At 48.5% G+C, this 12,899-nt stretch overlaps 1 protein-coding gene across 2 annotated transcripts in view; it reads right to left on the bottom strand.

Annotated features, from left to right (window-relative positions):
• PKP1 (plakophilin 1) overlaps positions 1 to 8,742 on the bottom strand; it is a 53,702-nt gene extending 44,960 nt beyond the window's left edge. For both annotated transcript variants that reach the window (XM_090025584.1, XM_090025585.1), the window contains exon 1: positions 8,268 to 8,742. In XM_090025584.1, coding sequence (XP_089881710.1) covers positions 8,268 to 8,466 — 199 coding nt within the window. In that variant the 5' untranslated portion in view covers positions 8,467 to 8,742. The remainder of the gene's footprint in view (positions 1 to 8,267) is intronic.
• Positions 8,743 to 12,899: the final 4,157 nt, after the last annotated feature.

The raw sequence follows: 12,899 nt of genomic DNA, 5'->3' as shown, positions 1-12,899 counted from the left end.
GAACAGTTCAGCACCATCCTCTGTTGAACCCGCCTTCAGCTAATTGAAGGCTCCTAATAAATCCCCCCTCTCAGTTTTCTCTTCTCCAGACTAAATAAGCCCAGTTCCCTCTCCTCAGAAGTCACATGCCCCAGCCCCCAAACCATTTTCATTGCCCTCCGCTGAACTCTCTCCAATTGGTCCACATCCTTTCTGTAGCCGGGGCCCGAAACCGAACACAGTACTGCAGATGTGGGTTCACCAGAAGAGGATAGTCACTTCCCTTCACCTCCTGGCAACTTTCCTATTAATGCAGCCCAGTATGCCATTAGCCATCTTGGCAACAAGGGCACACTGCTGGCTCATATTCAGCTTATTGCCCACTGTAACCCCCAGGTCCTTTTCTGCAGAACTGCTGCCCAGCCAGTCAGCCCCCAGCCTGTGCTGGTGCATGGGATTGTTCTGTCCTAAATGCAGGACTTTGCACTTGTCCTTGTTGAACCTCATGAGATTTCTTTTGGCCCAATCTTTCACTTTCAATAATTCACTCTGACTCCTAGTCCTACCCTCCAGCATATCCACTACTTTCCCCAGGTTGGTATCATCTGCAAACATGGTAAGGGTGAACCCTATGCCATTTTCCAGGTTGTTGATGAAGATATTGAACAAAACTAGCCCCAGGACCAACCCCTGGGGCACTCCACTGAGACCAGCTGCCAACTAGACATCGAGTCATTGATTACTACCCTCCAAGCTTGATGCTCCAGCCAGTTTTCTATCTACCTTACAGTCCATTCATCCAGCCTGTACCTCCTTAGCTTGCCGGTGAGAATGTTGTGGGAAACCGTATCAAAGCCTTGCTAAAACCAAGGTACACCACATCCACCAGTCTCCTCATGTCCGCAGAGCCAGTCATCTCATCATAGAAGGCAATCAGGTTTGTCAGGCATGACTTGCCCTTGGTGAATCGATGCTATCTCTAATCACCATTGTTCTCCTCCCAGTGCTTCAAGATGGATTCCTTGAGGATCTGCTCCATGATGTTTCCAGGGACAAAGGTGAGGCTGACTAGTCTGTAGTTTCCTGGATCCTCCTTTTTCTTTTTCTTAAATATGTGCGCTATGTTTGCCCTTTTCCAATCACCCAGGACCTCTCCCAGTCACCATTAGCTTTCAAAGACAATGGCTAGTGGCTCTGTAATCACATCAACCAACTCCCTCAGCACCCTCAGGTGTATCCCCCTCCAGCCCCATGGACATGTATATGTCCGGCTTTTCTAAATAATCCCCAACCTGTTCTTTCACTGCTGTTGGCTGCTCACTTCCTCCCCAAACTGTGCTACCCAGTGCAGCAGTCTGGGAGCTGGCCTTGCCTGTGAAGACTGAAGCAAAAAAGCATTGAGCACTTCAGCCTTTTCTGCATCCTCTGTCACAAGGTTGCCTCCCCCATTCAGTAAAGGACCCACACTTTCCCTGATCCTCCTCTTGCTCCCGACATACTTGTAGAAACCCTTCTTGTTACCCTTCACATCCCTCGCTACCTGCAACTCTAGTTGCACTTTGGCCTTCCTGACTTCATCGCTGCATGCCCGAGCAATATTTTTATACTCCTCCCTAGTTGTTTGTCCAAGTTTCCACTTCTTATAAGCTTTCTTTTTGTGATTTAGCTTACTGAAGAGTTACCTGCTAAGCCAGGTTGGTCTTCTGCCACACTTGCTAGTCTTCCTGTACATCGGGATGGTTTGTTCCTGCACTCTCAGTAAGACTTCTTTAAAGTACAGCCAGGCCTCCTGGACTCCTCTCTCCAAAAACCGGCTTCCCAGGGGATCCTGCCCATGAGTTCCCTGAGTGAGTCAAAGTCTTGCTTTTCTGAAGTCAAGGGTCCTTACTTGGCTGCTCTCCATCCTTCCTTTTGTCGGGATCCGAAACTTAATCATCTTGTAGTTGCTGCTGCCTAAGTTGCCATCCACTTCTACATTTCTCACCAATTCCTCCTGTTTGTGAGCAGCAGGTCAAGATGAGCATGGCCCCTAGTTGGCTGCTCCAGCACTCGCACCGAGAAGTTGCCCCAACACTCTCCAAAAAACTTCCTGGATTGCCTGAGCACTGCTGTAATGCCCTCCCAGCAGATGTCAGGGGGATTGAAGTCCCCCAGGTGAACCAGGGTCTGTGATCAGAAAACTTCCACTAGCTGTTTGAAGAAAGCCTCATCCACCACTTCTTCCTGGTCTCCCCTTGCAGGTATCATTTGTGCCCACATGGATGAGCAGCATGGGGTAACAGTCAGAGGTCCAGATGAGTTTCATTACCCCCCTGTGACATCTCAGATCCTGGCTTTGGGCAAGCAGCAGACTTCCTCAGACATCAGGTCAGGTCAGCAGATGGATCCCTCCGTCCCCTGTAGAAAGAAGTCTCCAACCACCATCATCCATCGCTTCTTCTTGGTGGCGCTGGTCTCGATCCTTCTCACTATCACATGTAGCGCCCAGTGTGTGTGCTTTGCTCCCAAGTGTGTCAATCATGAGATAGGGAAGCTCCATAACCTACTGTCATTACAATACGAATTTGTGCTGGGCCTTAGCTTCTTGCTCTAGATATCCCCAAGACTCCCCAACCAGTTCAGCCTCCATGCATAAGGGAATCATTTCCCATGGGATATCCATGTAAAATATTGATTTGCCTTGTTTGATACGACTTTAGGAGTTAATGCTGTGAGACTGGCAATCTACTGCAAGAGAAGGGATAATGGGAAATCCTTGGGTCTCCCATTAACAGCCTTTCCAAGGGGAGGGGGGCTATTGTGCAGAACAGATCTTGAAGATCTGGAACAAGGCCCGAAGCCTGCTGGGAAATGCAATCACAGGTGGAAACTCTAAGGACAGGGAGGAGTAAACAAAGGCCTTGAAGACATAAATTATATTCCAAAGAAATTCCCAGGAGAGAAGCATTTGTAAAATGCTATTACAGTTGAGAAAGCCATTGGTCTTGCTCAGTGAGATAGGTTTATTTCTAGGAATATGATGTCGTAATGATTCAACATGTCCAATTCGCCACCTACTTCCACCCAACAGATAATTAATTAAGTTGCACCCCGGACTAATCTGGAATGTATGCGAGCCGCTGGGTGCTACTACTGACTAGGAAAGACAAAACTCAAAGGCCAGATCCCCAAAGGGAATAAATCAGCATAGCTCCATCGCAGTCACTGGAGCAAAGATGACATGTACTTCCGGAGCGTCTGGGCCAGTATAAAGCCCGGAGATAATAGTGGCCAGAGAGATGTTGGGGACTGGTTAGGCTGCTGTACTCTGTCACTCTGAAAAATACATCCTAACAAGGTTATGACTGTTGCCTATTCCTGCTAACACTGCAGATGTGGAAGCTCTCCTGACTTCAGTGTAGCTGCTCATGCGAGCTCTTTGTTGAGGTCCAATTCCTGAAAGACAGACAATCTCAGCGTAGGCTTAAGCACTGACGGAGATGTAGGAGAGAGAAGCTGTGGAGATGTCTTTCGTTTGTTTTGCAAATCTGGACGCCTTCTTTAAAATGTATTCAGGCAATACAAATGATCACTTTAAAAATGCAAAGTGACATTAACAGAACAAGCAATACACACATTGTAAAATTAACAATCCAGGAAATGGAGATAGCTACATCTGAAATGCAGCCGACGGAAGCAGAACAGGAACGAGTTACTGGAAACAAGATAAATGCAAATTAGAAATGAGGCACAATTTTTGTCAACGAGGATATTTAACCATTGGAAGCAAGTCCCAAGGGAAATGCTGCTCCATTATTCTCCATCTCTCTGTGCCTTCCAGGCAACACTGGATGCTTTACAGGAAGAGATGCGTTAGTTAAATGCAACTTGCTGGACTCACTACAGGATAACTAGGTGGAATTTAATGGCCTGTGGTGTACAAGTGGCTGGACTGGATGATTTATTGATCTTTTGCCCTCAAAATCTATGTATTTATATGCTGAGTCACTCACTGTCTTGGCTCTCTGCAAAACCATCTCTCACCTCTCTCCAAACAAAGGAACCCCCTTGGGGCTTCCCAGGATTTTCGTTTCTTTTATCAGCAAGCTCAGGATTAGAAACCCACTGAAATATCCTGATAATTTGGTACAATATTCTCAGGTTCTGATTTATTCAGATTTTTGCTGTTTAGTTCTCATCTCTGACCAAACCACAACTTTTTTTGCTCTGTGCTTGCAGCTTTGGGCTGCCCCACAGGGAAAATCAGTGTGTGCTGGGTGGATGAGAAAAGGTGAAGGCATCATTCAAAGAATTTGGTCAAATATGTAACTAAAATTCTCTTTTAACGATTTGACCCTATACACACCAGAAACCTTGGTGCTCTGTAACCACTTTCAGAAGTGCTCAGAAAGAGGCCAGTGGCATAACTGGAAGGTAGTGTTTCTACACAGGAGGCTCAGCACGGGTAGCGTCAGGTTTCATCTCCTCCAGTAGGCAAGAGTTGATCCTCTGGCTCATGGTGTACGTGTAAGAGGTCTAGTCAGGCTCCTGATGAATCCGCTTGTACAGAGTCCTGTAACCACCACACCAAGGCCTTCAATGCATATGCCCAAGCAAGAGTATGGAGGAGTGGAGGCTGCCCAAGATCTGCCACCCCATCCTTTAGACCATTGAGACAGAATCCAAAGGCCAGACCAAGTCTAAATGTTCAATGTCTTGACGGTTGTAGCTTCAGCTGGAAAGCAGCAAATAAGAATGGCTGCTAATTGCCAAATGCCTCAGCGAGGGCACGTTTCTGTCAGGGTGATATCCCTTAGCCTTTCTTCAGCCAAGGAGTATCCACAAAGTACTTCTCTTCTACATGCTGCCATATGCCATTATGGCTCTGTTTTACCCCAGGAAGGATCCTCCGACAGCTCTGAACTGACAATCCATTCTCCAGTCAGCAAGGGGCCAGGTTTTTTATTCGCTCAGTCGATTGAACTGCGACTTACGAGCACATTTTATAAATACTCTAATAATACATCCACTGGGGTGACATCTATTCTCCTTTAATGAAACTCCTATTCCTAGACATGCAGACTGCTACATGCTGTGTATGCCAACACCTATACACAGACACGCACCCACGTATCAACAGAATCCAATATACAACCACTGGAATCAACTGAAGCTTTGTCCCTCGCTTCAGCCGGTACAGGGTCAAACCCATCAAAAGGGTTGGAAATATGGAATTAAACATTATTCCTCGCTAATATTTTGGGCTGTGATTTCAAAGTCCAGTCCTGATCCTCTCCATGACCCCTGCAGCCATGACTTAAGCCAGAGGTCAGCAACATTTTATAGCAGGGAGCCACTTTCATGCCACATTAGGTCCAAGCATGGGCCACTTCTAACCTGGCCCATGCCAGGAGTCCCCTGCTGCAAAGCCCCCCACCATTGAAATACTAGTGAGTTCCCCTACTACTAAAATGTAACAAAACCACCTCAATGCTGCAGGCCAGATAAAATGACTCTGTGGTCCAAATCTGACCCATGAGCCATAGCCTGGCAACCTCAAGCAGTAGAAATAACAGAAAATAGGACACGATTTACAAACAGGCTTCCTGTGTCCTGTTCACTTTCCAAGACTTGCCATCTCAGTCTCTTGCAGGCACTATCACAAGAGCTGGAGAGTCGCACACTAATGTCCTGGCATACCATGGATTATGGCACATGCACGTTCACATCACACTATGTCCATCATATAGCGTGTTAGTAATGCAGATGAAGTCAGGAGGTATTGTACAAACTTTATCTTGATTCCTACCCCAGAATCCATGAGGTAGCCCTACTCTCCTTCAGAGGACAGTTTGCAACAGTGCTTCCCAAACCTTTCCTCTGCATGACCCCATTTATGACCCCATTTCCCCAGCATGGCCCCTCACTTCCAACCCACAGCTCCCCACCTCCCCAGGTGCCCCTTACTCCCCACCCACAGACCCCCACTCCCCAGAAAACCTGTTTGTGACTCTTACCCTGTTGGTGCCCGTCACTTGCAACCTGCAGCCCCCTGCCACCCGAGCCCTGTCGAAGAGGGGCCCAAGCTGCCAGGGCTACTGAACCAGGGCCAGGGCCCCCCGCCCTCCCTAGCAGTGGCTGAGCTCCAGGTGCCACCTGTGGGAGATGCTGGCTGCTGCGGCCAGAGCAGAGTACAGATCCCAGCTCCCCCAACCTGCCCCCTCTCCCTGTGGGTGGCACGGCTGAAGTGGAGCCCATGTGAGGGACGGAGGATGCGGGCTGCCCACTGTGGGCTCAGGGCTCCCTGCCCTGCTGCCTTCTCCCTGGAGCCTCTGCAGCCCAGCGAGCAGGACCTGGTGCGGGAAGGAGGGGAGGCCTGGAGCCCCATCTGGGCCACGCCACCATAGCAAGCAAGTGGCAGCAATGCAGAGTTGTACCCCCTGCTGCTGCCAGGTGGGCAGGGGGCGCCTTGAGATGCAGCACAGCTGGCATAGGGTCCCAGCATTGGCACTAAGCCTCCCCACCCTGCTGTGCTGCAGAGGCCCCAAGGGGAGGATAGCAGGGTGGGGAGCCCTAAGCCCACAGTGCACAACTTGTGTCCCCCCCGAGCCCAAGCACAAATCTGGTGGAGCACATGCCTGCCCCCCCCATGCTTCCCTCCCTGGGAACACACGACCCCATTTTTTATCTTTGCAACCCCAAGATTGGGAACCATTAATTTAAAACACTTCTATGAGCCACAGTGATATTTTCTCCCTCTAACAATGGGTTCTTCTTACAAATGTCACCCTTGAGATTCCCGTAAGAGACAGTTACCGACCATGCAAAGTTAGTTGCAGGCTTTGAGAACCAAGAGGACACAAATCTCTTCCTACATCTCATCCTGCTCACTCATAACTATAACTCCTTTCCAACTATCCTCCTGCCCCAGGCACAACAGAACATTGCTGGAGAGAGCTCATTTTACTGCGCTGCTCTAACAACAGGAGGGAAATGCAGACCATAAAGACACGGGCATTCGTGCTCCCTGAGTGCAACATGGCCTGGACAACTCTGCACAGCTGGAGATGAACAAGGCCCAGCTGATGATAGAGACAGGCAACTCTGCTACTGTGCCCTTCCCTACGGACCATGGCTGCACAACCAGGGAAAGCTAGCATTTGGTTCTGAAGTTTACTACTGCAGAATTGCTGCAGATCCCCCAAGAACAACGCTGAAGGAGGCACTTAGCAACCTCTACTTCACAAAGGAAGAATGAAACTGTAGTTGAGCTCATCGAGCTTAGGCTCCCCATCCCGCTTCTATATCCGCTGCGGAGTCTTGGCATAACCATGGACTCATAGATTTCTCTATGTCCTGGTGTCCAAGTTAAACTCCTAAAGCACTTTTGTCTGAGGTGCCGAGTAACAGCAGGAGATGAACATCCTCTGCACTTTTCAACTATTTAGTAATGCAGTGCGTGCTGATTCCTCCTTCATCTCCTCTAGGTGCTAACAAATGTGTCTTCTGGGACTCCGCTTAGATGCAATCTATTTATCTATAGAGAACATTTCTTATAACTTACAAAGGGTCTGTTCTGTGCTACTTTAACCTCCTTAGTATTGCTGGCCTGCCAGACTGTGCCCTATATAAAGGCAGAAAATGTCTGTCCTGAGCTTGCTGGGGACTTTATAAGAAGGTGCAGTTAATGGCCAATGTCCCTAATAGAGAATAGAGGTGGGGGAAGGCATAAGCTGCTAGTCACACTAAACAGCAGTTTCTAAGCTATGTCAGCAAATGCTCCAGTCTGCAGGCAGCCATGCAGAGGAAAGACTGGAGAAGATATTACTGGCTGAGAAACCATTCAAAATTTAGAGCCAGAGGATGAACAGCTAACAATGCACTGCGCCGTCTATCTGAAGCCTTCAAAGCACTTGGTGGACGTGCACTCAGTCAGTCCTAGAACATCCCCAGCGGTCCACGTTGTCTCCACTTTCCAGAGTAGGAAACTGAAGTACACAGAGATGACATCCACTTGCTCAGCATCACCCAGCAGCAGAGTCCTAGTGTCCTGAATCCTGCCCTAGACCGTCCAGGGGGGTGCACACATTCCCCAGCAAACTCCTCCTGGACAGAGTTATCCCAGCAGGTAACTCCACAGAAACCAGGCAGCTTATCTCCTGCAAAAAAAACACTACAAAACCAGGTAGCCTCATTACCCAACCCCCTGCCCCCCAGGATGAAATCACAGTAGGCTCCGATTTCGCTCCAAGAGGAGTATGCAAACCCCTTACTGCCTTACTGACCCGGCACAGTGCATGGGATTTTACCTCGGTTGGAGTGGCTCCTGCTTGATGACAAGGACTTTTGCTTCTGACGCTTCACTGTCATCATCACCTGCTCCTGGACCCTCTGTTTTCCAGTGCCCTTAGTTTTCAGCTTGTGATCCGAAGGTAAGGCCAGGGTGGAGCTATCCTGGTCTTGGAAACACTCATAAGCCAGAGCTGTTTTCAGCGGGGAGTGAAGCATGGTGGCAAATAGAATTGGGGGGGCTGAACTTCACTAGACTGCACTTCGGACAAGACAGCAGTAACAACTGGAGCTCTGGGTTTAATCTCAAGAAGTGCCCCTTGCCATGCGTCCCTGTGCCGCTGGCTTCTCAGTGCTCCTTCCCTGGGCTCCGCTCTGGTGTGTGAGCCGACACACCCTCCGTCAGACTGGATATACAGCCCTGGCTGCACACACCCACTCTGCCGCAGCACTCGGAGCACAGCCTTCCCAGCGCAGGTGCTGCAGGGCAGGCAGGTTGAGCGCTGCCCTCGGCATGACTGCGCTCTCCCAAACTCATCACATCAATGCAGCAGGCAATAGAGGAGGGGTGGACAAAGGCTGGGGCATGGGAGGAGAGAGGCAAGCAAGCTCGGGACAGCTTTCTCTTCAGCGATTCTTTCCAAGTCCCCTTTACAGACTCATAGCTGCTGTGATTAAGTAGGAATCCCTACTTGAACTGGCAGATCCCCCCAGCTATGAGCCTTCCTCACCAGCCAGCTCACTCTGCCTTTTGTTTTGATGTTTTTCTTTTCCCACGGCTAAGCTGGATCAAAATCCAGTACCAGTGTCAGGGACTTAGGAGACCAAAAGGAAAAATGTTCTGGGAGTGAAGCGTTAAATTTAGGCCTAAGCTGAGCTCACCTCTGCCACAGACCCCAAGTCATTCTCACTCTGATGGAGCGCTCCTTTGAGGGAATAATAATAACACTGCTTTGTGTCGCTGAGACAGGGAATGCATCCCACTCCATGCATGTGCCACGCGTAGCATAGCATGGCCGGTGGGCACATCGGTAACACTGACATCGCCCCAATAGCGCTCGATATTGAAGCACTCTTGCGAGCTCACTCCGAAGAGACCGTCTGCCAGAGTCTGCTTGTGCTCTTTGATCCGTATACCTGAAGGACAAACTCCCAGAAATCTCTCCCAAAGGGGTAACACTATAGTTCCTTACTAAGAAAATCTAAAACAGGTGTGAAACACAGGCATGGTTGCAGCATAAATAGCAAAGCTTGTCGGAAAGCGAGGGGTTGAGTGAAAAAATGTTGCCGTCTTAACTGAAACACCAAAACTGAAAATATTTAAACCAAAACTTCCAAACACTCAGAAATGTGCCAATTTTAGCCCAAAACTTTCAGCATTAAGGTTGATTTTCCTATAAATATGCATACTTTAGAAGATAACGTATACGTTCTACACAGGTACCTGTTTTTTGTGAAAACCTAAGTTTCTATCAGGAAAAAAAAAGTTATGGACAAATTTTCAGGGAGCCCTATTACAGCAAAAGGCAGATGTAGGAAAAAGACTACAAAAATAGAGCGGTGGCAATGCAGGAGCAGGAACAAGCCCATAGCTGGGGCATTTGTCAGGATATCTGTAGGCAGAGGTACAGGTGGTAGGTATACAAATACAGGTGTATTTAGATGAACAAGCATCAGAAGGAACAAGCTGCATTTCTGCACAGAGATCATAAATGATGCAGAGGAGTTACAGGCCTTCTTCTGAAGCTTCCCCTTAATGGCCGCGTCCAGACACGCATGAACATTTGGTGTCCCAAGGACAACTAGTGGCGATGCACCTTGTGCCACCGCTAGTTGTCCCTGGGGAATGCCTGTGCCACACGTGCTCTGATGAGTGGCAAGTTACCCCGGATTGGGTAGGGGAAGCTGGGGCCAGCACCGGACTGGCCCCAGCAGCCTTACCTGGGGGCCTGGGGGTCTCCCAGAGCTGCACTAGCAGCAATCCTGCTGCACAGAGCCTGGCCAACAGCTGAGTATGTCTCCAGCTGGCCAGGCTCTGACTTCGGTGGTGCACGCTGCTGCCACACGTGCCACTCCATTTTATTTTCCATGAGTTTTTATGCCCACCCAGGGGTCAGAAAAAGCCTCCGTGCTGCTCCCTTACAGTATGGAGAACAACTGAACGTGCAGTATGTGGCACCATAGACATATCTGTGGCACCGCATACTGCATGGCCATGCTTGTCTGGATGCGGCCAATGAGTCTCAGTGGTGCAAAGGATCAAGTCCCCAGGCCCGAAGTGTTATCTCAAGTCACAAATTAGGGGTCGCTGATGGGTTCATTCATACAGAACTGTGAGGAAACACGGTAACTTTGCTATGATTCATGCTTCTTGTTTTCATATCTCCCTTAAAGCATGCAAACGTTTGCTAAAACAGTTATTTGACTGCAAAGATGGATTTCTTTGCAAGGATGAGAGTAGTGTAAAAGCAACAAGAAAACACAGCAATTTTAATGCTGGCAGCAGTTCTAATGCAGCAATGAACAATTTGCATCGTTCCCTCTTTTCTTGCTGCATAGGAGACACTTGCCCACTGTACCACCAAAGCAGGCAATACAGGTTCTCTGTGCTAAAAAGGAGCCTAGGAGAAAAACAGAAGGAGGTGGCTTCAGGTTGAAAAGTGTTGGATCTGCAGTCACGTGATGGCTCAGGACTGGAAGCAGGAAGAAGGAAAGGGACCGGGGAACACTGCAGAGGATGGGTGGGACATGGGTGGGAACATGGGTGGGACACAGAGGGCTGGACATCAGTTATGGAGAGCATCAGCAGACCTGTTGATGGAAGCCAACAGGAATGCCATGGGGTTCTGTAACACAGGATGGGGGTGAAACCACTTAACTATATGAAAGAAGTTTCTATGCCTACCCTCTGCACCTTTCTACCCAGTGCCGTGGCAGTCTGTGAGCTTCCAAATGCAGCTACAGAATGAAAGAGAAATAAACTGGAGCTGTTCTCTTGTATCAGTTGATGGGTGACAATTACTGCCAAACAATTCTGCACTTAAGATTTCAGTGCCAGGTAGGTTCTGAGCAATGTTGAGAACTGACCTTGAAAACCAAATGTGGTTTTGCATACACCCAAACTCTCTCATAGTACAGTATAGAAAATATTTAATGAACTAACACAGTCCCGATAATTCACCGAACTATAATACCAATATTACATTGAGACATCAACTGCATTTCATTACCAGCACAAAATAGCTGAGCAAGGCTGTTGAACTGTGAGAAGACAAATGAGGGAAGTTTTCGAAAAGACGAAAGGCCAGGGGCTCTAGTGGGGTAATTTATAGCACCTTAGCACCTCACTCAAGAAGTGACATTTCAAGAGTCTTTCTGAAAAGAACCCAGCTCATCCAAGTCCTTCACTTCATGTGAAGGCCTCAACAAAGACATGTTTTTGCATCTTCCCAACAACTGGCAGTTCCGCCCAGGATTAAAGGTACAATTTACACACCCTGGAAAGGAGACATAGCACTTGCTAGACTGTGCTGAAAGTGCAACAATCCAGCCCTGATGTAGTACCAGAATGGCAGGCAGGTCAAAATCCATGCATCTGCAGACACCGTTGTGTCAAATCCCCATCTGCTCTCCTGGGCTAAAGCATGCAGTTCACTAGGGCACCAAGAAGGCAGGAAAAGTAAAGCAGCCCAGAGTTTCGAACACGAGCCGTGGAGGTACAGAGGGTGGATGCAGCTAGTTAGATTTGGACAGGGTGCAAAGCGGAGGTGCTGGTAGCTGCTTTCACACAGGCTGAGCATTACATGATAATGCCATGAGTCACTGCTCCACTCCCCGCAGACTCAGGGACACACCTCATGCATCTGGCCTGTTCAAAGCATTTTTGTTCTGAGTTTCCAGGACCCTTGCCAACAAACTGATTGCAATCAAAGAGTTTGCTGGCCCTATACCATTTCCATAATGGTGCAGATCTCTCGTTGGAACTTGTCAAGTACTTCACGCTGACATTGTCTGCGACTCGACCTCTACCACAGTCAGAAAGTTGGGGTAGATTTGCATCTTATAGACAAACTAAATCAGAGATGTCTAGCACAGGCTTTTGTGAGCCCAAACTCATCTTATCACAGTATCTGATGAAGTGAGCTCAGGCTCACAAAAGTTTATGCTATATATCTCCGATTTAGTCAAGTTGTAAGGTGCAAATCTACCATCGTATCTTCTGCCTAACCTCTCTCGCTACCTGCAGTATTATCCAGAAGAACAACTGTGTGCACCAAGGTAAATATCCAAATGCCTGAAATTGTGTTTATTCAGAAGGAGTCTTGCTGGGCTTCAGTGATAACTGGTATTGTGCCCAGGGCAGGATGATGCTTAGGAGAGAGGGATAATAGCTGCTGAAGCTTTCCTTAGTTCCCTGTGGGAATGCCAAGGAAGGGTGTGATCCTGTGAGGTGTGGCACGCCCTGAAACCCAGCTGCACTGAGGACACCCAGAACTTTGCAGTCTGCCTGAAAATGTAGGGTCTAAATGACCGAAAAAGAGTAAAGCCACTGGTGACTCTGTGCAGCCGCAAGACTCAGGTTCAACCGTGTCTAGTGACACTCTCTGACAGCCTATTTGTATGCCATATGTTATGAAAGACCCCCCCACCCA

Source organism: Crocodylus siamensis, chromosome 13 (assembly GCF_052110815.1).
Source record: "Crocodylus siamensis isolate JL-2025a chromosome 13, ASM5211081v1, whole genome shotgun sequence".
Taxonomy (NCBI): domain Eukaryota; kingdom Metazoa; phylum Chordata; order Crocodylia; family Crocodylidae; genus Crocodylus; species Crocodylus siamensis.
The sequence above is the reverse complement of the archived record's forward strand: the minus strand, read 5'-3'. Positions and strand labels throughout refer to the sequence as shown.